Source organism: Purpureocillium lilacinum (assembly GCF_023168085.1).
Source record: "Purpureocillium lilacinum CBS 284.36 DNA, scaffold_5, whole genome shotgun sequence".
Taxonomy (NCBI): domain Eukaryota; kingdom Fungi; phylum Ascomycota; class Sordariomycetes; order Hypocreales; family Ophiocordycipitaceae; genus Purpureocillium; species Purpureocillium lilacinum.
Genome location: NW_027072115.1, coordinates 834,276 through 861,498, shown reverse-complemented (window position 1 = coordinate 861,498; position 27,223 = coordinate 834,276). Strand labels below are relative to the sequence as shown.

Sequence of the window (27,223 nt, the reverse complement as noted above, 5' to 3'; positions counted from 1 at the left end):
AGCACCTGGGTAAACAACATGCAATAACAAATGTATGAAGCCATAGTGTGCATGGGTGCATGCACAATGCATGCAGAGACGTGCTGAGTGATGACGAGTAATCGAGAGGTGTCGTTCGGTGATGATCTGAGGCGGGCCCCCCTGAACAGCTGGCGCTCATCGCTGACTGGCCGCCACGTCACAGGTGGCCGGCCAATGGCCCGTGCGCTCCCGCGACTTTAGTGCTCTGGCGCCCTGGGATAAGCTGGGCCGCTGGGGTGAGAACCAGTGCCGGCGCTCACGATGGGGATCCACCGGAAGGGGGAAGCACCTGAGGTGGACTGGGCTGCGCCGCATGGGTGCGGTGCTGCACACCCGGACAGCTCAGCTCCAGTTCATCTGGGTGCTCCAACAGGGCCCCCGGAGGGACCTGGTGCCTCCACCCTCCACCACCTAAGCAAGCCCCAAGCTGCTTCCATCGTACAGGGCGTCTCAGGGACCGCGCGCAAGGCAACTCGACCCGTTCCTTCCACCCGTCCGTTGATGTGCCCGCCGCTGGCTTCATGTTTCTACCTCCCGTCTTTTAACGCTCACCACCCTGACAGCGACGCCCATCAACGACCTGCCACAGCATAGTCACCCTCTCGCCCGCACGCCCTGCATCCGCGCCACCTCAGACACGCCCAACCCCCACGAGCAACACCCGCGCTACCCGTCTCGAACCGCCCATCCATCATCACATGTCGATCGCAGCTCGACCTCACCACCTCCTGCTTCCACTCGCGCCGCCGTCGTCCAGCAAGCCGCATCGCCCACCCAGCCTGCTGGCCGCACGCGCACACCACGGCGCCGACAAAGCCCCCCCTCGTCGCCCGACTCGTCGAATGAATGCAACCGCTAAACCCCTTCCTTGCCGCCTTCTTCAAGAGCTCCGTCGTCGCGCAGTGCGCTCCGGTCCATCACCACATCCTGCTCGTACCTCTGACGGATGTGCTCCTCACCTACAAGGAGACCGACAGCGGCTCCTCTGCCCAAGAGGTCATCGCCTCTGAAGAGTTCCTGAGCAGCCATGTCCTGCGCATCCCGACCTCGAGCTCCAGCGCCGGCAAGGAGGCCACCCAGAACCTGCGCGACGTGAGGGGCAAGGCCAAACAGTTCTCGACGCTCAACGGGCGCACTGTTGTTATCAAAGACTCTTTTGTGTACAGCAACAAAGGTAAAGCTAAGATTGCGCTGCCGTAGGGCGGGCGCCGATTCATCTTGCAGCTACGTGTATGCTGACGGCCACCTTTACCAGGCTTCAAGGCTCTCGCCCAAGCTCAGCTCCTGAACGATACGACCTGGTACCCTGACGTCTTCGAGCCGCGGCAATGGCTGGTATACTTTATATCGAAACCCTTGGTGGGCACCTGGGAGGAGGTCAAGATTACCCCCGCGATCCTCGTCCACGGCCTGGGCAGGAAGGCCGCGGCGGAACAAAGCAAGGCGCAAAACGGCGAGTCCGCCGATGACGCCGTGCCGCGCAAAAAGGACATCAAGACGTTCCATGACCTCTTGAACAATTTCCCCATGATTGCGCGCCAGATGCAGTCAGGCCTGGAGAAGCTGTTCCTGGAGTTCACGGCCGTTTTCGAAAAGCCCCTGCCTCCTCCTCCTTCTGCGCCCAACATACCCGACCCCCAGCCCGAGGGCCCGATAATGGCGGCAATGAAAAGAGCCCGGTCCAACAGCTTCACAGGACGCAGTGGCCGGGACAGCCCGGACAGCCTCCCGGTGACCGAAGACTTTTACGCCGAAGATGACGAGGACGTCATGAGGGCATCCCTGGAGACGGCCGTGACCACGGCCATTGACTTATTCCAAAGCGTGGACAAGCAGCAACTGTCTCTGCTCGGAGCTACCACCGACCTTACCGGGCCCCTCGTCGAGAAGCTCATCGAACGATACGTCACCGAGCACGTCCATCACCTGCTATTCCCCAAGCTTACAAGCTTGAAGCGGCCAGAGGACCTGGAACTGGAGGCAAAGATTCGGCAAATGGAGTTTGTCGACATCTCACAGCTTGGCATTGCCATTGACGGCGGTCCAAGGGCGAAGCATGACCTGCTCATACAGCTCGGGCCAGTCGTGGAGGAGTTCAAAAAGATTTCCATCGCAAGGAGCCCCGTGGAGATGATGGACACACTCCTGACTACCATGAAGACGGTGTCTCAACTAACGGACACGTCAAGACCGCACGAGAATGGCGGCGAAGCCAGCTCCGAGAAGGCCATAATGACGGTCAACGCAGACACGCTGGTGTCGCTTCTGCTCTACGTCGTCATTCGGTCGCAAGTCAAGAACCTGCAGGCGCGGCTCATCTATGTCCGCAACTTCATCTTTGTCGATGACGTCGACAGCGGCGAGATGGGGTATGCGCTCAGCACGTTTGAGGCTGTTTTGACATACCTCACCATGGATTCGGCAGGGTTGCGCAAAGCGAGCAGGAAGAACAAGGCCCTGTGGGAAGCGACCAAGCATGGAAACCTCAACGAGCTGAGAGACATCATGGAGCCGAGCACTTCCGCCGTCACAGACGACGAAGAAGCGGAAGGGGTGGATGCCCGCCAATCCTCACGAGCCAGTAGCCGGCCATCGTTTACATGGAGCTTCGCAAATGGCTCTTCCCGCAGGTCTTCCCTTGCGCTCACCGCGTCGGATCACTTCTCGCATGGCTCAGGACTCAGCCATGTGTTCCCGTTTCAGTCCAACGGCAGTTGTGAAGGAGATTTCCCGCCTATGAAACGGATCAAGAGGGTTGCGATGGACACGAGGAGCCTGTCGAGCGGATCTGAAATCTCGTTTCACTCACGCACAGGGAGTCTCGCGACACTAGGGAGTGCCCTTGAAGGTGATGTGTCGGTGGAGAGGCTGGCTCAGACGAGCGACGCGTTTGGCGAGTCGATATTGATGATGGCGGTCCAGAACGAGCAGCCCGAAACCCTACGATACCTCCTGTCACTCTCCGGATACTACCCGCTGGAAGTGATTTTAGAAGACATGAACAACGAGGACACGACATTGCTTTGCGCTGCTGTTCAACTGGGCAACGACGAGCTGATCGATATGATCCTTGATCGCGTCAGCTCGCTTGCGACGCACGAACAGCTGGTCCGCTATCTGTCGGAACAAGACATATGGGGTCGCAGCATCGGCCACTACTTATTCCACGCTCCATCGTTGATCACCCGGATAGGCGGGCTGTTGCCGTGGCGGCAGCGAGATAAGAATGGGCGCACGCCACTGTTTGCGCTGTGCCGGTCCTACGATCACGCTGACTACTTCGACATGGTGGAAACAGGGCTTCGCGTCGCACGCGAGGCGCAGGGCGACAAGCAGCCACTGCACGTCGACGAGCACGTCGACGGGAAGGGCAACACGCTTCTGCATATCATCAACGACCCCAGGCTGGCCATGAGGATCTTGCACTACTGCGACGTCGACGTTAACGCCACAAACGAGAAGAGATTTACGGCGTTAATGGTGGCCAGCAAGTACGGCCGGTATGACATGGTGCGGTGTCTCTTTGCCGACCCGCGAGTTGATGTGGCGGCGAGGGAGGTTCGCGGACTCACAGCGGTTGAGCTGGCCAAGGATGACGACGTGCGCAACAAGATCGACGACTTGGGATTGTTCAGCATGCCGGTTGGGAGGGACGGCCGAATTACCGGAGTTGTGCGTGCATTCTTCGTCGAGGACGGGAGCGTCCGCCTCGTCTTGAAGTCCGCGGCACCTACGGACCACGACAGCTACACGGTGACTACCAGCCGACGCTCGCTCAGCGACTTCGAGCAGCTGGCGCACCTGTTGACTCTCGAGCACCCGGCCTCTTGGATCCCGTCAATGTCAGATACGCGCTCGCCCTTTCAGTTACCGACGAAGCCGTCGCGGTCGCTTCTGCGCGACATACAAGCCAAGACAGACTGGTTCCTGAGGATCATGCTTGGCCATCCTACTCTGGGCACACACGAAATGCTGTGGGAGTTCTTCCTGGTGCCGGAGCTGCAGCTGGACGCGATGGAGGCGCGTACCAAGCTCAAGGTAGAAATGAAGGCCGAGAAGATCAAAGACGAGTACGAGCCCGTGGAGGATGTCAGAGAGGTGGAGCAGTTTGCCAACCATGCCCGGGAAATGGTGAGGAGCGTGAGCTACTCAACCAAGAGCGTCGCGCGGCGCGCAAACGGTCTCGGGCAAACCTCTTCTGGTAGGTCCCTTCCTCTTGGATCCCTCTCCGCCGAGGCAGAATAAGAGACACTGACACTGTTTACGTAGATTTGTACGACTCCATGGTACTGCTCCACCGCCAGGTGGCGGCCGTCGAGTTCATGCCGTCGTCGCACGTCAGAGCGTTGGAAGTGTACGTCAGGGGCATGGCTCCCATGCAGTCTAGCCCTCAGATGACGCTTCACACGACGCTGCTAGCGATACAGTCGACTGTGCAGGCCCTGCTGTCTTCCCTGGGGCGGCCAGCGACCCTCATCAGCCAGATAGGTGCGGCGAGGCGAGAAGCGGACAGAAACGAAAGCTCAGCTGGAAGGTCATCGCGATGGCCGCTGGGCCTGCTAGACGAGACGAGACAGCGGATGCAGGACGGCAGGGAGCAGCGGGCGAAGCAATCGCGGCAAGAGGCCGAGTACCTCTGCCGGGAGCTGCGGTACACGCAGCAGACTGTCGCGAGCGAGCTGGCTGGGTGGCAGGATATGCACGAGACCATGGGCAGGCGAGCCCTCCGAGAATTCGCCCGGGGCATGGTGATCCAGGAGCGGTCGAGGCTGGACGGCATGATGCGTGCGCTCCGAAAGGTGCGGTCGGCCGACGACGGGACCGGGGTGAGGCTACCTAGGGATGCACGACAATCAACGCTGTTCGCGGAGGCAGATAGCGGGCTTTCCCGAGAGAACGGCGACGGGGCTGAAGGGGCCGAATGAGGCGTCTGTGAAGGGAGAAGGCTTGCCGTGTCATGATCACGAGAACAACACGCCGTGGTTGGTGGTTTGTTCACGCGCGTGGTGCGTTGGAGGACGCGGAGGCGGCGATCTACTGCACGACGCATGCACGATGATGGAGCAACGGACAGCCAGGGCATGTGTGTTGGCTGCGTGCCATGACAGCCAAGGGTCCGGAACATGCACTCTGGCACGTTTCCCATGTCCCGTCACGGCTGAAGGGTTTTTGTTGCGGTTCCTTTGAAGTTACAGAACCGGGTGTTTGGGCGCTGGAGGCGAGCGATGATGACGACAGAACAACTCTGGCCCGACCACTGTGGGCGATGGAACTAAGTGGCAGAGCTTTGACACGACAGATATTGCATTTAATCAATATACACCGCGGCCGCTTTGTGCCAGTGTGATGAGCAAAATGCTGCAGATGCGTTCTGTGTGATGTGATTGATGTGCAACGTTGCCTGCAAGCCGAGGACGGAACAGTGCATGCTCAGGTCATCCGCGAAGTACGAGAACGATGGGCCAGTCCACGGGTTCCTGAATACCGAGGTGAGGTATGGCCGACTACTGCCAAGCTCGCTGAGGCGGTTTGCGGTGCGTCGTCACGTTCGCCTGATGGAGATCCAGCCGAACGGTTTCGAAACAAAGTTGGCAAAGGGTCCAACGAGACACTGCCGACGGGGACGGGATGAAACGCCAGGACGGGAAACAGTGGGAAGCCGTGAGCCAGTCAACGGGAACGACGCGGCGCAAGCTGGGTTCGGCCTCCGATTGGCCGCTGGCAAGTGGGAGAGAAGAGAGACGCCATTCGATTTGTCGGCGCGTCGCCGTCGAGAGCGCGTGGCGCGCGGCCAATGAGAGAGCCCAGGTCCCTACGCGCCACGAAGCGCAACCAAGGTCACGCATCTTCCTTCCACGACGAGTCCAAGCAGGCACAGGGCTGCCCAGCAGGCGCGAGAGGAAGGGCTGGCCGCGGTGGCTGTGCACAGACGGCATCGTCGAATCTCCGCAGCCGCCGCTGGTCTGACGGACCAAATTTCCACACCCCAGAGGCCGCTTGCGGGAACAAGCGAGGCTGGTGCGACGACGGCGGGGGGGCCGCCTCTATTTCTATAACATGAAAGAGCGTCTGGCTAAGCGCCAGGCGAGCGTCGAGACTCGAGACCCGAGAGCCGTAGCCGCCGAGGCGACGTGGGCGCTGTCATTGGGCACCGACGCTGTTGAAGATTATGCGACGCAGTAGGCGCCGCGAGGAGCGAAAAATAGCATAGGGCACACACGGCGCGGCGACTTGCTGGACTGCTGCTGCTGAGGCAGTTGGGGTGTCACGGTCCAAGGATCCATCCACCGGACGGCGGGCCTGGTTCGCGCGGTGCGACGTCGCACAGCGCGCCTCTGCGGCTCTGCGTGCGCCCGGTGGTGACGGAGAGGGAAGGGGGTGGGCGGCAACGGCGATCGAGGATGGGGACGCTGGGGAGCGCTGCTGTGTGGAGTGTGAGAGTGAAAAGACGCGACGTGATGGCAAGTGTCGTGAACCGACACGCGACGTTGAAAAGAGTCTCGCGAGGTGATGTTGGCGGACCAACGACAGAAACCACACGACGCGCGACTTGCCCTCTTTCCCGGTTGGACGGACACGCCAACGCGCCTGCCCCGTCGTGGTGGTGCTGCCGCTGCCGCTGTCGCTGCACGGTCTCGTGGAAGGAAAGAACCTCGACGGCGCCGCCGCGGCGTCGGCAGACACCCGCGGGCAGGAGCGAGCGAGCGGGCGATCGAATGAGATGCATCTAAAAATGAGTCACTTAGACGCTGGCCACTCACGGGGCCAGTGGCTGCAGCGACCAGCTCAACCTCAATCCCAGGCCTGGTCCGACCCCTGCCTGCCCAGTGCATCGTCGACGATCCACACCCGCCTCACCCCACCGCAAACCCGCCTCGCTCGACTTACACCCGTCCGCGGCTCGCGATGGCGTCGGCGGCACCACCTCACTCATCAGCCATCGCGCCCACCGACGACGACGACGACGCCGCTGCCCGGCACGCCTCGCGGACGCGCGCATACTGGCAGCACGCACACACGCGCACACGCACGCGCAGCTGCTGGTTCGTACCCTCCCCCGATCCATCCTCGCTTCCCACTGCCGAATGCCACCCGCCCGCCGCCGCGTTTCACAATGCAGCTCCGCAGGCCCATCGTCGTGGCCCTCGGCCGTGATCCTTGACGAGTACAAGAAGACGGCCTCATCCCAGACCGGCTCTCATTGTCTGTCCATCTCCAATCATCCACACTCGGTCCCCCTTTCGTGCCTCTCTGCCCTCTCCTTCCCCCATCGTCTCGCGCCCCCTCCTCGTACAGGCCAGAGACTCATTCGCCATCCTCTCCTCTCCCGTCCATATTCCTTTTACATATACTAGACGGGTCACGTACAGGCCCTCGCACACACGCAAACTCGCCATAGACCGCCTGGCCGCCTAATCCTCCCAGCGCCGCCCCACGGCCCAGACTCAGGCAACGCTAGCAACTCGTCGTCTTCTGGAAAGACCTTTGTGCTGCTCTCGCTCTCGCTTCAGGCACACAACTTGCACAACTTCTTGATTTGGCATTGGAGCCGGTCTCCAAGAACAAGAGGACATAATATTCGCTATCTCATAATACCTTAACATTGTTGATAGTCATGTCTGCGTAAGTCTCTGTCACCATGAAGCGCAATGAGACCCAACACTAACACAGCGCGCCAGTCTGGAAGCCGACGTCGCCTTCGACTTCACCTTTCCCTCCCCCTCGACCCCCCCTCCGCCCTCATATGGCTTTACCGTGGATGGCGCCTTCACCTTTGACCCGACGTTTCTCGAAATTCCCTACGGCTATCATGACCACCGCCATGCCCGGTCCTCATCCAAGGCATCGTCCATCTACTCGGCCGTGTCGACTGTCGACTCTACGCCCGACTCTGTCTGCACGCGCTTGACCACTCCTCCGCGCGCAAGCCCCCCTGTCGTTCGTCATGGCCCTCTCTTGCTCCCCAAGATCCGGCCGCAGGACCAGAACCTCGACGGTTCACAGCTTCCTGTTGCCAACGTTAATGCTCGCCGTGCCAAGAAGGCCCAGACAACCCCTCCGCCTCGGCCCAGGCCTGCCTCTGCCAAACCACTCCGCTCCAGCCATGCCCGCAGTTACACCAACCCGGAGACACTCAGCAGCATGGCTTATGCGCACATGTCCTCCTTTGCTGGGGCCTCGTTTCACGGGAGTGATCCGGCGCCGCTGCTGTGTTCGCCCGCCGCCTTTGCGCAAGACACCGTACTGTCCTCGGAGCCGGACCTGATGAACCCGGGCGTGTCTTCTGAGCTTCCCTCCCGCCGCGCTTCAACATCGTTCAGCGTCGACGCGGCTGTCATTGACCGGTACGGCTATCCCACGTATCGCCGGATGCCGTTCTCGTCGGTGCCACCGACTAGCAACATGACCAGCCAGGCAGACTGCGCCTTTTCGTCATATACCCCTAGAGCTCCGTCCCCTCTGGCGATTGCTGCCTCCCTTGATGAGGCTTCCACTCCTTCAACACCCTCGACGACGCTCATCAACTTCCTGACTGCCTCCAACCCTGCCGCGTCTCTTGTGCGCAACATTTCTTTCCCACTCCGCGACCCTAGCATCCGACACTTTTGGTGGGATGTCCGGAATGTTCGATCGTGGACCTCTTTCACTGCGTCTGCCGTTCTCTCTCTGCCCGGTGCTCGGGCTCTGCTGACCACGCCGGTCCCTGCCCCTGTCCTCCCCCAGCCGAACATGTCGGTTAGACACCCTGACACAGAGGCGGCCCTGCATGGAATTTATACGTCCTTTTATCTGCCAAAGATGAACGCAGCCCTTGCTATTTCATCGAACCGCTCTCTGCAAATTTCTGTGCCGACCAAGGCAGCCAACGGCATGAGTGACCTTCTCTTTCTTGTCAACGCTGCGGGTGAGTCCGCCACAGCGGCGACAATGTTCGGTGGCAAGCCCTCCGCCCGTGTCGTCGGCCTGGTCCGAAGTTTCGACCGCTTCAATACTGGCATGCGTGTTGAAGGCAACATCAAGCGCGTTGAATATCTCCGCGGCCTGTCTGCGATTCATCATGCCATGCGCGAACATGGATGCCGCTACGGCTTCATCCTCACCGAGATTGAGCTTGTCCTCGTTCGCGCCGGGACGGAACCAACGCCTTTCTTTGGTGATCTCGAGATCACTTCCGTGCAGCTGGCCACCTCGGCCCCTGAAGGCGACTTGGAAAGCACACCGTCCATGGACACGCCCCAGGCCATGACCGCCTGCCTCGCGCTTTGGGGACTCTGCCAGCTTGCGGGGGATAGGGCGCCTCCGGGCCACCCTCACTGGAAAGCCGAGATCGGGGCCCCGGCCGAGGGGACGCGTCGCAAGGCAAAGCCTCGGGATAACTGGATGCCGCAGCCCCAACTCGCGGAGAAGCGAGAAGCCAAGCGCAGCCGTGGTTGGGTCTGGCCCGAGGATGCCATTGGCAGGAAGGAGATGGGCAAGCGAGGCGTCAAGTACGGCAACTTCTGAAGCCTGTTGGGCCATGCCGATGAGAGCGCCGTGTGTTCAGGGAGGGAAGTGGCTTTGGCAGGTCCAGTTTCCTTTGTCCTGCTTTTTCATCGACGAGAGTGCGCTCATGACTGATGAGATACGATGACCATGACGGCACGACAAGGTATTGAGGCATTTCCCTTGACTTGCACTCGGAGGCGGACTTGACCACGGGGAGGGCAATTACTTTGGAATATCCACCGATAGTGTAGATGTAAGGAGCAATAATTTACACGATACAATATCTGATGCATCATCACACTCTCAAACCATTTTAATTTTGTCCCCTACTACCCCGGGCATCTTGGATCATGCCAAAGTGTGGCTGCGGTCCCCCAGGATTTGCTTTCTCTGGCGCATTGAAGTGCGCTGTGTTTTTTCCAAGAACAAAGGAGAGATAGCATTGTCACAGAATTCAACTAATCGCCCGAAGTTCCTGAGCAAGGTTCATGTGTGAACATGGAGGAAAAACGCCACAAGGTAGAGGCCAACGAGCGGTATTTCCGACCTCAAGCACGGACACGTCAACGAGGGGAAGGGAGCAGCGAGAGCCGTCTTTTCCTTTCACATTTTTACTTTGTTTTTATTCATTCTTCATGGCTATCATCAACTTTTTTGCATTTAGGCAACGGCATAGATCAGCCCTTGGCAGCACCGGCCTTGATGAGCAAAATATCGCCGTCCTCGACGACGTAGTCCTTGCCCTTGGTCATCATCTTGCCCTTGGCCTTGACTTCGGACTCGTCGCCGAGCTCCTTGATCGCGTTGAAGTTGTAGACGATGGCCTGGATGAACGTCTTCTCGAAGTCGGTGTGGATGACACCGGCGGCCTGAGGAGCCTTGGTGCCGGTGCGGATGGTCCACTGGCGGACCTCGTCGGTACCCGTCGTGAAGAAGCTGCCCAGCTGCAGCGCCTTGCGCATCTGCAGAATGATCTTGGGCAGCGACGAGTCGGCGCCGACATTCTTCTGCTCCTCCTTGGCGGCCTCCTCCGTCTCGAAGCGCGTCAGGCGCTCCTCGTATGAGACGGAGATGGGGATGATGGGGTCGCCGCTGGCGTTCTCCTTGATCCACTCCGCGATCTTGGGGAGGTGCTTGTTCTTCTTGCGGACAAAGTCCTTTTCGGACAGGTTGACCAGGTAGACGACGGGCTTGGCCGTCAGGAGGAACAGCGGGTTGATAACCTCGACCTGAGCCATGCGAGTCAGCAGCTGCTCCAAGACAAGCAAGGCCAGCAAAAAAATTCAAAGAGATGACGGAGCATTTGCAATCAGATAGGACGTTCTCTCAGTATGCACTCTAAGCGTTGTTTTGGGTGAGGCATTCGACGAGCTGGGTTAGATCAGGCCAATTGGCCTTTTGTCATCACGCAAAGCGGAAAAAAACGACGGGCAACAAGATAAGAAATGGTGTCGTCTTACCTCCTTGGGACCCCAGTCACCCTTGCGGATGTCCTTGCCGTCTTGCAGCCAGGCGAGAATCTTCTCGATGATTTCCTGCTCCTGCCTGGCCTTCTTGAGCTCCAGACTTTGGCCGCCCATGCGGGTCTTCTTCTTCTGGTTCTCCAGGGCCTTCTCGACGAACTCAATATCCTTGAGTCTCAGCTCCTCGCTGATGATATCCAGATCACGGGTGGGGTTGACGTCACCCTCGACGTGAATGATCTCAGCATCGTCGAAACACCGGACGACCTGGAAGATGGCGTCGACGGCGCGGATGTGAGACAGGAAAGAGTTACCCAGGCCAGCGCCAGTGGAGGAGCCGCGGGTCAAGCCGGCAATGTCGTAGACCGTCAGGTTGGCAGGGACCTGGGACTTGGGCTTGTACTTCTCCACGAGCCAGTCGTAGCGCTCATCGGGGACGATGACGCGAGCCTCCTCAGGTTCGATGGTGGCATAGGGGAAGTTCTTGCGAAGCTGTCAGCACCCCGGATGCAGGGTGAGCGACAAGGGGGGGCGTCATACAGCCGGGTTGCCCAGGTTACACTTGGTGATGGCCTGGAACAGAGTGGATTTGCCGACGTTGGCGAGGCCGACCTGGAGAGGGAGCGATTAGCTTGGGCGGACCGGGGGAGGGGGTCATCAATTGGTAGGAGCTCACAATGCCGCTCTTGAGGTTGTTCCCGGGCCTGCCCAGAGGAATCTTCTCCTCCACAACCTGCTTCTTGGGAGGCATTTTTCTTGATTTTGCGTAGTGCCGGCACGGGGTATATGCGACGAGGATGCGCCGAAGGGCTGGAGCTTGCTGTCCAAAGGCGACAGGCCTTGCTGCGCGGGGGAGAAAAGCGGAGGGGAGAGAAGCGAAGGAAAGGCAGTGGAAGGCGGCGGAGGACGTCGTGGTGAAGGAATTGGCTGCCGCCAGCCTCGAGAATCGCTTCAAAGGGGCTTTGAGAGCGAGCGGGGGACGCCTTGGGGGAGGGAGAGGAGAGGCTACGTGGGATGGAATGGGATGATGATGGGAGGAAAAAATGAGAGGGCAGCAGCGAAATTTGATGCTCCCCACCACTTGGGCGACAAGTGGGGGTGTTTTGGCTGTGCTGTTGTGCCGTGTGCTGCGCTGCGTGCTGTGCTATGTGCTGTGCAGGGTGCTGCGTGGTGCGGTGCTGGACCCTCATCCACTGGGGCACCTAAGCTTCGACAAGCTGGGGACCCACGCTGGGGAGGTGTCGGAGGACGGAGGCTGTGTTTTCCCGGGGCCGTCCGCGCTGAGCAGCGAGGGGGACGGACACTGGCCCCAGGGAACCTACCTACGTGCGTCACTGGGATTTCCAGCGTGCCCACCGTCCCGCCTCCTCCATGGCCCGCCCCGCCGGCCTGACGTGCGTCCCCTGCGTCACTCGCTGCGCATACGAAGTACGGAGCAGCATACCTATGGCCCCACTGAAGCCACCTGCCCCTACATTTTAGGTAGGTCGGGGCGCCTATGCAAGCAGTGCTCACTAACACCGCACCAGGCGGCAAACCGGGCGTCGCTTCCTTCTCCCGTCCTCCGCTGCCGGGGCCACTGACAGACACAGGGAGGCGAGCTTGCTTGCTTGCTTACTCGCGTGCGACGAATAAACCCTGTCTTAGTTGGCCGCAATGCGCGATTCTCCCTCACCTGCATCGCGCTCCCGTGCTCTGCTTCGACCGTCAACATAATATACGCGCGACAGTGCTGTACGGCTGCAGCCGCGGAGCGCCACTTTGGGACACTCGCAACCCCGATCCGGCGTCGCTCCAACGCCGAGCCTTGGTGTGACTGCCCAGAGTCTGAGACAGCCACCCACTCTCAGGACCCTCCGACTCTCCATCGCCACGAGCACTCGTTATCGTCGTCGTACAGGCAGTCGTGCTCTCGCTGCTGCTGCTGCTGCATCGCCTCTGCATCGAGCCGTTGGTAGCGCCTCCCGCCGCTCCTCGCCTGCCATGCCCGCGCGCGAGAACGGCACGAGACAGTCGAGCGGCCGGCACCGCTCGACGCTGTCGCTGCAAAAGACGGAGATTACAATCCACGTTTACGATCTGCTACCGGTAAGTGTCACGCCCGCCGACCTGCTAGTGGCCCTGTTCGGCTCGCTAATCCCACAATACGCACAGCCCGGCAGGGTATCCTCGGTCCTCTGGACCGTCGGGGCGTCGCTGCTGCATTCCGGCGTCGTCATCAACGGCCGCGAGTACGCCTACGGCGGCCACGACAAGCGCGGCGTCACCGGCGTCTACTGGACCAAGCCCAAGACGGAGCCTCCCGGAGGCACCTTTCGCTGCGAGATACTCCACGGATTCACGCTCGCTAGCCAAGAAGAGATCGACGCCACCCTTCGCCACGCCTCGGACGAGTTTCTCGGCACCTCGTACAACCTCCTTACTAGAAACTGCAATCACTTCACCTCATATCTCTGCCAGAAGCTCACCGGCTCGCCCAGCCCCGGATGGCTCAACCGCGCTGCCAGCATCGGCGTTGCTCTGCCCTGCGTGGTCCCGCGCGAATGGATAGAGCCGCCCGAGTACGACACGGCCGACGGCGAGCTGCTCGATGAGGACGAGCAGCACACCGATGAGCACTCCCGCATGCTCGGCCAGTCGCGGCCGCACTTTCTCTCCGACGGTGCCGCCAGCGACGAAGCGACGGAGTGGGATAGCGAGGAGGAACGGCGCCGCGGCGGCAGCGGCAAAGGGAAGCAGGTCGTCCGGGACTCGGCCGGCCGGCAGCTCCCCGCGGCAGAGCGGGCACCCACCTGGTAGGACGTGGGCGCGGTCTTCCGCGTGCAGACATTGCAACGGCTCACGCATGGCGTTTCGGGTGTTTGGGACTGTTATTCTGAAATGGGATTGAAGCGCGATACCACGGCTTGACCTGATGTTACGATGATCCGCGGCGGGCAGGAATGAGCAGCCCTGTTAGAGATGCGCGCCTAGGCTGATTGAAAAGGTCCCCATCATGGGGGACATGTACTCTCTGTGCATGGTCTAGCTCGTACAAAATATGGTACATTTTATAGCACCCCTGTGCCTCCAATCCCTGTTTCGAGACCTCCCAGAGAGGTGCCAGGAAGTCATACGCCAAGTAGGCATCGGGGCCGTTACAGGCGCCTGGGCTTCTCGCTCCGCGTTCCTCCAAATTTGATCCTCGTCGAGTCGGCCACGCGGACAATCTTGTCGCGGAAGACCTTGCCCTCGGGGCTCATGAGCACCTTGACGGCGGCCTCCCTGCCCTGGCCGAAGCCGCGCAGGACCAGCTCGATGCGCTTGATCTTCATGGGCCAGCCGGTGTGGATGAGGCGCTCGAGGACGTACTTGGTGAGCGAGTAGGCCGAGTCGAAAGTGCCGCGGCGCGACTTGCGGAAGCCGATGTTGCCGCAGGACATGGAGATGATGGGCTCGCGGTTGGGCTTGGTGCAGGTGATGTGCGTGTTGTGCTTGTGGGAGTGGATGTGGAAGTGGTAGGGCTCCAGCTCGTCGTCGCGTGGCTGGACGGCCTCGGACGGCCTGCCCGAAAGGGCGCTCGTGTCGATGTTGGACTTGTTGAGGGCCTGGAAGACCATGCTCTGCGAGAGGTCCGACATGGGGTTGGGTTGCTGCTGCTGCTGCTGCGGTGTAGGCCGGCCGCGCGCCGGCTGCGAGGCGCCGTAGATGTTCTCAAGGAGCGACTCGGTCCGGGGCCGCGCCGGCACCCGCTTGGGCCGGCCGTCGCCCTTTTGCTCGTCCCATCGCGTGCTCGAGTGCGAGAAGGATTGGGCGCCGTCTCGGAGGCGAAGGGCGGTGCATTGAGGCGCGAGAGGCCGTGATGGTCGAAGGAGGAGCGTGTGTGTGCGCGCCGCGAGGCGACTGGTCAATGGCCGGCTCATTGCGCTGGCATGGCCCTTTTGGATGGACGCTGGGTGAAAGGTGGTCAAATTTCGTGATGGCACCCGTTTGTTCCTTTCGGCGGTGGTTTCCATTGGCAGGCCCGACCGGGGGGTGTTGGCCGCCGGACGGGCCCTCAAAGCAGCCAATACAGTGGACCGTCGCCGCCGCCGCCCTCGGCCTGCCGCGGTTTTGCCGCCCGGCGCCGCGCCACGCCCGCCAGCGCTTTCCCTTGGCTTCCAAATTCCCCCAAGGGTTGCCGCCAGGAGCCGAAGTCGCCAAAAACCGAAATTTCCTTCCGCAGCCACGAGCTTCCCTCCCCCATCCGCCTCTCGCACCCGCACCCGCACCCGCGCATCTCCTCGCCCCCCGAGCAGGAGAGCAGCCTCTTGTGTGGACCGCTTCCACCCTCCCCCTCGACGGTTTCAGCATGACTTCTTTTGTCCGGAGCGCCGCGAACACGGAAAATGCCCTGTCGCGGGCCTCCAGCCATGTAAGCCGCTCGTATGGCCGATCGCCCGCATACCGGAGGTTAGCCTCCCAACTCTCCCAGGCCCCGAGTCGCCCCGTCGCCGCCGCGCCGTCGGGCGCTGCCACGGGCGCCATCCTCTCTCCCTTGCGATCACAGTTCCTCCCCGCCGAGTTGCGCCTCACCTCCGCCTCGGTGAACCAGGCCCGGCAATTCCACATCACCGGCCGGCGTCCCCAGGAAGACAAGCCCAAGGCCGAAGCAAAGGACGAGGCCAAGGCCAAGCCCGCTCAGCCCGAGGCCGAGTCCGAGAAGAAGCCCGAGGAAGAGGAGGCCAAGAAGACTGAAGAAGGCGAGAATGGCGAAAAGTCCGAGGGCAAGGACGGCAAGGAGGAGGGTAAGGAGAAGGAGAAGAAGGAAGATCTCCCTCCGCCTCCGCCGCACGGCGACAAGACTCCCTGGCAGGTCTTCATGGAGACCATGAACACCGAGTTCCAAGCGTCCAAGGAGTGGAACGAGTCGACCAAGCAGATCGGCGCCGCCGCCCACCAATTCTCCGAGAGCGAATCGGTCCGCCGAGCCCGCGAAGCGTACGAGAAATCGACCGGCGCGGTGTCTTCGACCGCTGCCAAGGCCGTCAAGGGCACCGCTGGCGCCATCGGCAAGGGCGCTGCCTGGACGTGGGACACCTCGGTCATGAAGGGCGTCCGCAAGGCCGCCAACGTGACGGGCGAGGCAGTCGACAAGGCGACCAAGCCCATCCGCGAGACGGAGGCGTACAAGAACGTCAAGGACGTCATTGATGACGGCAGCTCGTCGAGGTACGGCGGTTGGGTCGAGAAGGAGGAGCGGAGGAAGAAGAGAGCGGCGCTCGAGGCCCAGCGCGGCGCCAGCGGCGAGGTCATGCAGGAGGACCCCGAGTAAGTCCAGAGAAACTCGTCGCGCAAGCTTGTTTGAGCCGATTCTAACAATTCATCGCAGCGCCGGCACAAACATTACGCTCCACAAGGACGCCGCGTGGAAGGAGGCGTGGAGAGACTTCCGCGACCAGAACAAGTTCGTGCAGGGCATCTTCAGCATGAGGGGCAAGTACGAGGAGTCAGAGAACCCCTTGATCTCGACCGCCCGCAGCATCACGGACCGCATCGGCGGGTTCTTTGCGGAGAACGAGACGGCCATGGTCATCAAGAAGTTCCGCGCCATGGACCCCAACTTCCAGGTGGAGCCCTTCCTCCAGGAGCTCCGCGAGTACATGCTGCCCGAGGTGCTGGACGCCTACGTCAAGGGCGACACGGAGACGCTGAAGCTGTGGCTGTCGGCGGCGCAGTACTCGGTCTACGAGGCGCTGACCAAGCAGTATCTGCAGGCGGGCATGAAGTCGGACGGCCGGATCCTGGACATCAGGAACGTCGACATCCTCCGCGCGCGGATGCTGGACCCGGGTGAGGTGCCCGTCTTCATCATCACCTGCCGCACCCAGGAGGTGCACGTGTACCGCAACGCAAAGACCAACGAGCTTGCGGCGGGCATGGAGGACAAGGTGCAGCTGGTGACGTACGCCATCGGCATCACGCGCGTGCCCGAGGACGTCAACAACCCCGAGACGAGAGGCTGGCGGTTGATTGAGATGCAGAAGAGCGGCCGCGACTGGTACTAAAGGCACCAAAAAGCGTTCTTTTTCGGAGAGTTTTTTTCGACTGGCGACTGGGGAGCAGCATTCTTTCGCGCTGTGTGAATATTGTACAATACCTCTTTGCATCTATGGGGAGGAGGAAGACAGCGGGCCCCGTGCGGCCGTGTATGATGATGAGGGCGCCAAAGGAGGAGGAAACGGGGCTGGCATGCCACAAACAAGCAACACAACACACACCGCTCTTGGTCGGGGCCTCTGCGGGATGAGAGGCCCCTGTACGATTGGAAAGGGGAGGAACGAAAGGCACAGAGGGAAGCGGGGGGATCTGGAGCAATGTCGGATAGACAAAGCATAGACGCTAATCATCATCATCATGATCGTCCTCGTCATCCTGGGCGCGAGGCACTCAGATTTGAAAAACTACATGACCAATCCCTCTCCTGTGCCATCATCACGCGCTCTCCCTGAGCTCGCTCCGCACCTCCATGAGCGCCTTACCGAGCAGGTTCTCGCCCCAATGCTCCCGCATGCCCTCGGCGTCCCTCTCCGTGAAGCCAATGCCCCATATGCTGTCATACGGACTCGCTTCGACGATCTCGCGCTCCCCCGTCGCGAGCAGCATCTCGCGCAAGCTCCCCTCGATGAGCGGCGGCAGCCCATCATCGTCACCAAGACGGGTCCCCGCCCTCGTCTTCCTAAGCGTCTTGCCAGCCGCGGTCGTGCCCTTGCGGAACCCCTCCTCCGTCACCGCGCGCGTAAACTTGAGCACGTTGCCGCGGCGCACAATCTCCCCGCGGCGCGCCGTCCACGTCGCCTCGTCGAAGCCCGCCACCTTGCGGCCCAGGGCCTTCACCTTGCGCGGGTGCAGCCCCTGGGCGAGGACCTGCGCGGCGACGCGGCGGTCGCCGAAGAGGAGCGCCTTGTGGTACATCATGTAGCTGCCAGCCATGGCCGCGCGCCCGGTCAGCTCCTGTGCACACACGTCGACGGGCCGGGGAGGGGGGAGGCAGAGAGCAAGGGGAATGAGTAAACGCACTGCTCTGCCGTGTCGTACACGACCGACGGGTCCTCGTCGTCGCGGAACGGGCAGTAGTACCACTGCGACAGCCAGCCCGTCTGCGGGTCTGTCTCGCGCCAAAAGTACACGGGCTGTTGTTCTTGCTGCTCGTCTTGACTGGCCATTGTGATGATAGGTGCGCCGTTGGGTTTAGTACGTTGCCGTTTCGATTTCAACGGGCCGGGAGGAGATATAGCAGCAAGCCCTGTTTTCCTCGTACGACATACATGCAGTTTGCAACTTTACACACGGTCTGCTTGCAACAGGGAACACGCGACGAGTCTTATACGCCGCAGCTGGCCCAATGTGGACTCTTTCTTCCACGTCCGTGTCTGCGTGAGCTACGGACGTGGGCTGAACGCCCCAATTGACTGACACCCTTCTAGCGCCGCGGCCAACCAGGGGGTAAATGGGTCGGCGAGGTTGACTCGTGAGGCGTTCACGCCGCCGCTTGAGTCACGGAACGGAGACCGTGCACGGCACAGCGACAACAAACCCGGCAAACAGTCAAGTTAAAGAGAACATTGTCACTCTCCGCACGCGTGAAGAGCAGTGTCAAGGCTGTGTGACTCGTGCCGCGGCCCGGAGCACTACGGGCGCACTGTCCTTGACCAATCTTCACGATGTGCTCTTCCAGGGACGCAATGCACCCGCCCTCGCGGCGAGGCCGTCGCAGACACCGCGCCGCGCCAATGTCTCTTCAATTCAACACATGACCAATTCACACAAATTTGATGTCTGTATCAATGCTCTCGTCATGGCTTGTTGTCTATCGGCCTCGAAAGGCATCCCGCTGAATATCCCTTGTCCCCCCCTCTCCAGCCATGTACAGGCACATCCAATGTCCGTGGGCGGCAAGTGCCCATGCCAAATAAGCATGCGTCAAGTCGCAGCCAAACTCCCAAGTCCGAAACGGCCGTGAAGAGAATATACAGTGTACATGTGTGCAGCCGCTATCGCTTCGAATCCATAACCGACCGGTGTAGTGGTTCCAGTCCATGGCAACAAAAGTACCAATGCCACGCACGCCATGTGCTTCCCGTCTTTCATACAAAACAGTGCGGTGACTTAGCCAAGTCCGCTTTCCTCCAGCCGTCGCTGTAAGTGAGCGCAGATGCGTAGTATATATATCGCCCGTGCGAATCACCCTCACTCCTCCGACTCGGCCGACTCATCGTACTGCCAGAGCCGCTTTCGCTCCGCCCCCCACCATTGTGCCACCTGGTTCGCCTCGGTGAGCCAGGCCGCCGCATCCTCGCCGTGGTTTCGCCTCACGTCGGACACGAGGCTCTTAATGGACCACTTGGACCGCCGGTGCAGCTCCTGCGGGTCCCGCGCCAGGTCCGTGAAGATGAACTCGGACTTCCCGTCCAGCGGCATCACCACCCGCCACGGCGCGTCGGCCGACGTCATGGTGAGCATCTTGCCGCCGGGGTTGACCACGCCGAAATTCCACGCCCGCCTGCCGCGGTACGTCGGCTTGTACGGCCGGATGAGGGACTGCCCCTCGTAATCCTGAATCAGGTCCGACGCCGCTACCCTGTCGTTGTCGTTGAGGGATCGTGTGTTGATGAGGAGGTCAAGGATCGTGGGCAGAATGCTGATTGATGTCGAGTTGACGCGGTGCTGCACACGCGGGATCTTGGGGTGTCGGAATGTAATGGGTACGCGAAAGTTGCTGATGTGCCCGTTCTCGTACGTGCCCGTTTTCTTGTGATCCTCCTTGAAAGCCTGCCCGTGGTCGCCCACGAAAACGACCAGCGTTTCGTTGGCTACACCCGTCTCCTCGAGCAAGCTCATCAAGTCGCCCAGCCAGGCGTCGGTCCAGCGGATCGTATTGAGGTACTTGTTCATGTCCTTGTGCGCGTCTGCCAGCCCACCGTGAGCCGAGCCCATGTACTCGAGCGTCTCAAAGTCTTTCGGCGTTGCCCAGGGGTGGTGCGTCGTGCTCGTAAAGTGGGACAGAAACATGCGCTGGTTGTGAGCCGTCGCATTCGTGATATAGTTGCGCATGTAGCTCTTGAGCGCTGTCTCGGGATATCCAAAGTAGTTGATCTCTTCGAGATCGGGGTTGCGGTACGAGTCCGACTTGAGGCGCTTCTTGGTCACAATGTACTTGAAACCGATGCGGTCGTCAAACTGGTCTTGTCTGTCATAGCCATCGGTGACGGACTGGAAGAAGGCCGGGTACCACTGATGCTCGCGAAAGTCTTTGCTCGACGAGTTGCCCTTCATTCGGTTGAAGAGCTCGAGGAGCTGAGGCAGACACGGCTGGTAGTTGGGCAGTTGCGACTCCTCAAACATGTCGACGGGCATGGGCCAGAGGCCGCAGTGGATCGCGGCCGTGCTCTTGGTCGAGACGCTGCTGGTCGTATGAGCGCCGACAATGTTGATTCCGCCGTAGCCAGGCTTGGTCATGTCATGCCACTCCTGCGATATGCCTGCAAGCGGGTCGCCCGCGACGTTTTGAAAATTACCCGACTTCCCCGTAAGTCTTTCTGTGTTGACGGTCAAGTTGGCAAATCTAGCATTAGCTTCGTCCAGCTCGCTCTCCTCGTGAGACTTCATGAGCAGCTTGTGAAAGTCAGATCCATATTGCAAAGGGAACAGCTCCTCGCGCATGCTCTCCATTTGGATAAGGGCAATGTGTCTGATTTTGACGCCCTCCAGAGCCCTTTGAAGCGGCTGCAAGAGGTCCATGTCGAGGTTGCTAATCTTCATGGGGTCGTTGACGGGGTTGTAGAAAGGATCTTCGATGGCGGGGTCGGGACATCGGTCGCGGGCGGGCGTGGGAATGCTGGCCGGCAGCCCCGTCGCCGTCGTTGACGGGTCGGAATGGGCTTCTTCCCTGGCCCTCTCCCTCTCCTCAGGGTCCCAGCGTTCGAATCCGGAGGGCAGCGTGGCGGGTACCCAGTCAGGTTCACGCTCACGATACTGGCGGATGAAGCGGTTGTCTACGCCAGCGGGCGCCCAGCCCTTGAAGTTGCCCTTGGGCGTCTCCCATAGTGCCTTGTCGACGAGGTCGGGGAGCGGCCAGGTGCTGCCGTCGCAGCTGATGGTCTTGCCTCTGAAGATGTCGAGCAGAGGGAGCGGGAGGGTGGTCAGCACGCGGCCGTAGGGTCCATCCGTGTCAAGGATCAAGGCCGAGGCCGAGAAGACAAGCATGGCGGTGCCGGCCAGGAAGAGGGTAACAATTCGTCGCCGCGTCGGCCGGCGCTCGGACGGAGGACGACCATCGCCGACGGGAAGGGTGCGGTCGCTGGACGCATCGTCGTCGAGGTCGGAGTCGGAATCGTTGCTATAGATCTCTTGCATCGGGAGCAAAGAGTTCTGGTCGACGCCGCCCTTGACGGGCTTTGTCAAACCCACCTTTACGGCAGCCCAACGTAGTACTGCGGCTTTGTGTTAGCATGGCGACGCAGGCTGAGCATTATCGAAGGGCGGTTGTACGTACGTGCGAATATCCGTGCCTCTACGCTAGCAACAAAGGCGCTGATGAAGCGGGACAGAACGCCCTTTGTGATCCAGGCGACGACGACAATGGCACTGCCAATGGCCATGGCAGTGCCGGAGCCGCTCATGAGGACCTTTCGGCCCTCATCATGCAGGGCAAAGGCGGCAGCGTCGGCCCATTCGATGTCGCCGCCCGTCTGCCACCAGAAGCTGAGCTGCGAAGTGGCAGCGAACAGCGTCGTGGCGCTAAAGCAGGTGTCAGCGAGAGTGCAGCCGTGGGACACGTGCGCACATACCTGATCAAGCAAGCGGTGGTGACGCCCAGAACCGAGAGCAGGATGCCATTCTTGCGGCGCAGCAGCAACCACTCAGCGCAGATGAGCAGAAGATCCGGGAGAAAGAGGACGGGCAGGTAGATGACGAAGAGGACGATGTTGAAGGAGTGTGCGTTCTGGCTCAGGCGCAGAGCCTTTGTGGAGAGGACCGATACGCAGAAGACGGCGAAGATGAAGCAGACGAACGTTGGATGCATGCCGGGCCAGCATCGATACAGCTGGCGGGCGTCACCGACATGGGCCGACAGCTAGAGGTGAGGACGGGCTCGATATGGGTTGAGGCGCGGGATCGGGAGTGGCGGCTTGCGGCTGATGGCTGGCGGCTGGCCGTACCCGACGACGATGGCGACAGCGGCGATGGCGGCGGCGGCAGCAACGGCAGCGACGAGGATAGTGAGTGACACGGCAACCAAAGCAGTGCGCCCACGCAAAACGTCAAACGAGCGTCGTCGTGGTCCAAGAAACGCAACACGTGGTCTGGGGGAGCACCAGGTATATTCCTGGGTTTTGGGGGGGAGGAGGAGAAGAAGGAGCAGGATTGACTTTAAGGAAGGGTGGTGGGACGGCGGGCGAGGTTAGATCAAGCTTCCATGGAAGGGCCGCCGTTTGTGCCGTGGGGATCAACTGCGGGTGCGTGGTGCAGCGTCAAGTCAGGTCAAGGCTGAGCTGCGAGATGCGCAGGTGCCGGCGGAAGGATGGCGCGGGCGGCGGTGGTAGTGGTGGTGGTGGAGGGTGGGCCAGGGGCTGGGGGGTGGTGAGAGGGAGGGAGGGAGGATGGACGGAAGGGAAGGCCAAGTCAGGATAGGCAGGCAAAGACAAGATGACGCCGCTCGCGGTTGCGGGTGATGTTGTTGTTGTTGTTGTTCGTGGGGGGCGGGAGGTGCCTTTGCTTTGGAGAGAATAACACCAAAGTGGTGATGGTGATGATAATGAGGATGATGAGGGCGGTTTCGGGCCCACGCGTGAATCAGCCAATTCGACTCAGGGGAGCATCAAGAGACAAAAAGCAACCTGGAAGGAAAAGGAGACAAGGCGAACCCTGCTGCCGGCGAGAGATGAACATGGACAGGACCGTGGATGGATGGATGGACGGAAAGAAAGGATGGGCTGAGGATGCGGCGATGCTGTGCTGGCGGCGGCTTGGACGGACAGACTCCGAAGCCGCCTTACTCGAGCACCCGCCTGGGGGAGCAGAAGAATAACTGGGGATTGACTGCGTTGCTGCTGCGCTCCAGCGCCCAAAAGCCAGTCATGCCAGGCCATCCCGTACGAACGACCGAGCAGGAAGGTGCGCACTTGCCTCGAACAGGCGACGCCGCGGCGGCGCACACGGTGCTCGAGGTACTCGCGCTGTTGTGCACGCACCGGCCCGCGACGTTGGCCAGCAGAGGTACGCCGTGCCCCGATATACCGTGTGGGAAGAGGTCCTCGCCTCTAGCGCAACGCAATCCTGCCGCCGCCGCCCCTTCGCGCTCCACATGAACCGCGCAGCGCAGCGCAGCCATCAAGGCAGTGTATCAGAAAATACGACACGCTTCCGCCGCCGCCGCCGCCGGGCATTGCTTGTCCTGGGACGGCCGACGCAGTCGTTCGCTGCGCCGCGGCCACGGTGCCACGATCCTCGTCGACCCAAGCACCTGGACTGTGCTCGGCGTGCGTCCAAGGTACTGGTGGTACGTAAGGTTGTGCCAGCTTTCCAAGCGCTAACGGACACCAAGGGTAGTCACGACGACTGCCGGCCGTCACAGACTCACCTCACGGACACGTCGAGCGTCCATCTGCAGCCGCGTCGGGGGCTGCCGTCGGTGAGGCCCTTGGACAACGTCTTTCAGCCCGTCCACCAGGCGGCCCGGGCCCCGAGCTTTGAACAACGTGGACTCGCCGCGGCCTCTGCCGCCGCCCAGTCTCGACTCGACTCGACGTCGACGGCATGGAGCGAACTCGCGCCGCCAAGCTCAACCCGCCGGGAGGGGTCCGTGACACGGGCATGGAACGGGGCGGCGGCGTGCTGAACGCCCTCTGCAGCGCTTTATTTTGGGGTGGGTTTCATCCCCTTTCCGCCCTCCCGCCGTGGCCGCCGACGCCAATCACGGCGCCTGACGTCAGCCCGGCCTGGTCCGCGGTGCTTGTGCTGCGAGGGGCGGAGCCAGTTCATGTTCCACGAGCATGTTCCAGGCGATCCAGGGGGTGGTTTGGGGCCACCTGGAATGGCAATGGAATGCACGCGCCGAACATCATTGTCGATTTTCGGATGACTCGTAATAAACAAAGCGCCAACACAGACTGCTCCCTCCCCCGACGACGACGACGACGACGATGACGCCGCCCGCTACAGCGCGTGTCGGAGACCGGCCACCTGGTCCGCCCGCCTGGCACAACTGACGTGTCACGACCCAACGGCCGATCGGCCATCGGCTGAAGCGAGGTCGAGGTGAGCAAAAGGGTGAGCTTGTTGATCACTGGGCACCAAGCAGAGCGAGCACCAAGTGCGAGGTGGTTGATGATGGAGCTCCACTCGCCCCCAGCTTCTCAAACTTTTGAGTTCCATTGGGCCTCGCGGGCCCCCTTTCCCATGCACAAAAAGCTCCGTGTGGAGGACCAGGGCTGCGACAGGCCCAACAGGGCAGTGGGGCACGTGCTGCAACGCTGCCCCCCTGCCCCCCCGGCCATCCCACTGGGCAGGGCAATGGAGCCCACTGGACTTGGCCTGGAGGGTGTCGGGGTCTCTGGGAAACACCCGTGGACCCCTGTCGCCCCCGCTGAGCGCTCCGGTGTGTGCTCCCTCCAGCTTCGACGGGAGGTTCCAGCAGGAAAGGTCCAGGGCTCCAGGGCTACATCGAGTGCTGACACGCACCTGGGCACGCACGGTGCAGTGCGACTGTAAACTGCCCGTACGTATACCCGCTTCATGCACTTCGTCTAAAAAATCTCCGCCCGAGTCCGAACCCTCCACCGGCCACGGTCCAGCTGGCCTCTTCAACGCTCGACGGTCAAGCTGAGCCAATTGAGCTCTTACTCCCGGCTCGTCCTTGTCCTGCTGCCCTCCCGTCCCGCCGCTTCCATCCCTCCTGCGCCTCCCATCCCCCCCCCCCCCCCCCTTCTCCGCGCGTCGCTGCCTGCCGTCCCTCGCTGATGAGCTGCAGATTCCTCGGCCAACCGCAGCCGCCTCGCGTATGCACGAGAACGCACCACACCACCACCTCACGCTGAGGCGAGACGGCGGCCGCGGCCCAATCTGCCACCCGCCCGGCAGCCCTGCCATGCTGCCATGCGCCACCGAGACAGGGCAGAAGCTTGTCTGCCCGCCGCACCGCGCCATTCGCTGCCGGCCCTCCCGGTGGAACAAGCCCCTCCGCATTTAACAGCCCAAAGGGGTAATGCCCCCCTCGGCCGCCCATGCCTCCGCCGCCCGAGGGTGCCCTTGGGTGCCATGGTGCCGTGGTCTGGCGATGGACGGGCGGCTACCGGAATACGAGCGCCCCTGCTAGCAGGGTTCCATTGTAATCGACGCTCGGTATATTTTGAGCAACCACGTCGAAGGGGGCCCTGGGGCCCCCTGTTGTTGTATGGTTGGCTGTTTTTGGTGTTCAGACAGCTCCATATCACTAGTAAGTGAGGTGGATAGCAGCTGCGGTGCTGTCTGTACGTCGTCTGTCATACTAATTCTGTATACAGAAACACGGACGGCAACCTTCTTCTTCGCCTCGAGCGCAATTACCTGCGAGTCATGCTGTCCCACCCGCGTTGATGTGCCACAGGCCTGTATTCGACCGTGCCGTACTGTATGGAGTCGCACAACGCCCGTCCCGTCCAGCTCGTGCAAAGAAATATCCACGTTACGTACGAGGTACGGGGACGGTGTGATACCAGCAGTGACGCGTATATCACCCATCACCCCCAGCACCCTCACTGCCTCATTACCGCATCGCGCCTCCTCCTCCTCCTCCTCCTGACCCTCATGCCCGTCCGCCGCCGCCGCCGCCGCCGTCCCTACCCTTCTTCGAATCCAGCACTCCCTGGAACCAGTCTAGCACCACGGCGCTCTGCTGCTTGAGCGCGCCGATGCCCGAGTGCGTCCCGATAGCGTCCGCACTCTTAAACTCGTGCAGGTGGCCCCATTTGCCCAGCGCCTCGGCCAGCAACTTTGGCTGGCCCCTGAACTGCGCGTCGTCCTCCGCGTCCCCGACAAACGTGGGCGTCCTGACGCGCTGCGCGATGCCCCCCGCCAGCGTGTAGTTCGTCACGAGCGTTGCAAAGTCAAACGGCGAGCGTGTGTTGAAGGACCACATGCCCTGTTCCAGCCCCCAACGCAGGTCCGTCGGCGCCCCCGGCTGTAGGAACTTCTGCGAGATCTCGTCGAACCGCTTCTTGTCCCCCGCGGCGTGGATCGCCATCAGCTCCGGCCCGAAGCTCTTGTGGATCATGCCGCCAAAGTCCCACACCCCGTCAATCGCCATGACGGCCGCCAGCCGGTGCTCAAACGCGGCCGCCCGTGGCGCCTGGTATCCCCCAAAGGAGAGGCCGAGCAGCCCGATGGCTCCCGGGTCTACGCGGTCCTTCATCCTGAGCACGTGGTCCACGAGCGGCGTCACGACACGCTCCCAGTCCGGGATGAAGCCCTTGTTCTGGTATCGCCGCACTGCCGGCTGTCCGGGGCCTTCATACGTGAGCACGTTGTAGCCTCGCTCCAGGGCCGCGAGCCCAAAGACGTGGTACATCTCCTCCTGCGCGCCGTCGTACCCGTTGCCCATGATGATGGTCGGCCGCCGCTTGACCTCGTCATCGGGCGTCATCCATATGCCCGGGATGTCAAAGTCGGACGTCTTGACTGTCACGCGCTTCGCCGGCGTGTCCAGCAGCGCTAGCCCGTGGTCGAAGGCATCCGTCTGCTTTGCCCAGAAGTCCATGATGCGAGGGTCTGAGGGGTTGCCGTGCAGGTAAAAGTCGGCGCTGCGAAAGTACGTGGCCGCGCTAAAGAAGGCGGTGCGCGCCGACACAGGGAACTTCTTGCTCAGGATGCCCTTGGCCCGCGCCAACACGTTGTCGGCGAGGCGCGTAAAGGCGCCCGCGAAGCTCTCAAAGTCGCCGGGGATGATGCCCTTGGCGGCCGTGAGCACCTCGCTGATGTCGGCGCCGTCGTACACGCTCAGAGCCATGGGGCGCAGGAGCCCAAAGTGAAAGTTTGGGTCTGCGTTGAGCTGGAGCATCGTCGCGTTGTCGGCCATGGCGCAGGTCTGTACGCTCTCCCGCGATCGATCTGGCTCGGAAGGGGCGTGTCGCAGGGTCTGCGTGTCGCCCGTGGTGCGGTTCCGTCGTGCCCACGCTGCTGTTGTACACGCGATGCTGCCGTGCTCTCTTCCTGCGCCGTAGTACAACAACACAAAGACATGGTATATAAGTAGTCCT

General features: G+C 61.4%; 9 protein-coding genes across 9 annotated transcripts; 4 read left to right on the top strand and 5 right to left on the bottom strand.

The window, feature by feature from the left end:
* Nucleotides 1–867: 867 nt before the first annotated feature.
* PLICBS_006866 (uncharacterized protein) lies at nucleotides 868–4,946 on the top strand (the record flags this gene model as incomplete). The annotated part of the gene is made up of 3 exons (XM_018320245.2): nucleotides 868–1,195; nucleotides 1,277–4,222; nucleotides 4,291–4,946. 3 exons carry the CDS (start codon nucleotides 868–870, stop codon nucleotides 4,944–4,946), a joined length of 3,930 nt encoding a protein of 1,309 aa, XP_018180142.2.
* A 2,690-nt stretch (nucleotides 4,947–7,636) lies between these two features.
* Nucleotides 7,637–9,525, top strand: PLICBS_006865 (uncharacterized protein; the record flags this gene model as incomplete). Its single annotated transcript, XM_018320244.1, has 2 exons — nucleotides 7,637–7,644; nucleotides 7,701–9,525. 2 exons carry the CDS (start codon nucleotides 7,637–7,639, stop codon nucleotides 9,523–9,525), a joined length of 1,833 nt encoding a protein of 610 aa, XP_018180141.1.
* Nucleotides 9,526–10,184: 659 nt separating this feature from the next.
* Nucleotides 10,185–11,721, bottom strand: PLICBS_006864 (Obg-like ATPase; the record flags this gene model as incomplete). The annotated part of the gene is made up of 4 exons (XM_018320243.2): nucleotides 10,185–10,736; nucleotides 10,968–11,453; nucleotides 11,511–11,582; nucleotides 11,647–11,721. The coding sequence occupies 4 exons, from the start codon at nucleotides 11,719–11,721 to the stop codon at nucleotides 10,185–10,187; spliced, it is 1,185 nt and encodes a 394-aa protein (XP_018180140.1).
* Nucleotides 11,722–12,953: 1,232 nt separating this feature from the next.
* On the top strand, nucleotides 12,954–13,769 carry PLICBS_006863 (uncharacterized protein; the record flags this gene model as incomplete). The annotated part of the gene is made up of 2 exons (XM_018320242.2): nucleotides 12,954–13,058; nucleotides 13,125–13,769. 2 exons carry the CDS (start codon nucleotides 12,954–12,956, stop codon nucleotides 13,767–13,769), a joined length of 750 nt encoding a protein of 249 aa, XP_018180139.2.
* Nucleotides 13,770–14,107: 338 nt separating this feature from the next.
* On the bottom strand, nucleotides 14,108–14,872 carry PLICBS_006862 (mitochondrial 37S ribosomal protein uS11m; the record flags this gene model as incomplete). Its single annotated transcript, XM_018320241.1, has 1 exon — nucleotides 14,108–14,872. The coding sequence occupies one exon, from the start codon at nucleotides 14,870–14,872 to the stop codon at nucleotides 14,108–14,110; it is 765 nt and encodes a 254-aa protein (XP_018180138.1).
* Nucleotides 14,873–15,300: 428 nt separating this feature from the next.
* On the top strand, nucleotides 15,301–16,996 carry PLICBS_006861 (protein translocase subunit; the record flags this gene model as incomplete). Its single annotated transcript, XM_018320240.2, has 2 exons — nucleotides 15,301–16,259; nucleotides 16,321–16,996. The coding sequence occupies 2 exons, from the start codon at nucleotides 15,301–15,303 to the stop codon at nucleotides 16,994–16,996; spliced, it is 1,635 nt and encodes a 544-aa protein (XP_018180137.1).
* Nucleotides 16,997–17,423: 427 nt separating this feature from the next.
* PLICBS_006860 (uncharacterized protein) lies at nucleotides 17,424–18,154 on the bottom strand (the record flags this gene model as incomplete). The annotated part of the gene is made up of 2 exons (XM_018320239.2): nucleotides 17,424–17,910; nucleotides 18,009–18,154. 2 exons carry the CDS (start codon nucleotides 18,152–18,154, stop codon nucleotides 17,424–17,426), a joined length of 633 nt encoding a protein of 210 aa, XP_018180136.1.
* A 1,024-nt stretch (nucleotides 18,155–19,178) lies between these two features.
* On the bottom strand, nucleotides 19,179–22,014 carry PLICBS_006859 (uncharacterized protein; the record flags this gene model as incomplete). Its single annotated transcript, XM_018320238.2, has 3 exons — nucleotides 19,179–21,421; nucleotides 21,484–21,728; nucleotides 21,779–22,014. The coding sequence occupies 3 exons, from the start codon at nucleotides 22,012–22,014 to the stop codon at nucleotides 19,179–19,181; spliced, it is 2,724 nt and encodes a 907-aa protein (XP_018180135.2).
* A 3,759-nt stretch (nucleotides 22,015–25,773) lies between these two features.
* On the bottom strand, nucleotides 25,774–27,042 carry PLICBS_006858 (uncharacterized protein; the record flags this gene model as incomplete). Its single annotated transcript, XM_018320237.2, has 1 exon — nucleotides 25,774–27,042. The coding sequence occupies one exon, from the start codon at nucleotides 27,040–27,042 to the stop codon at nucleotides 25,774–25,776; it is 1,269 nt and encodes a 422-aa protein (XP_018180134.2).
* Nucleotides 27,043–27,223: the final 181 nt, after the last annotated feature.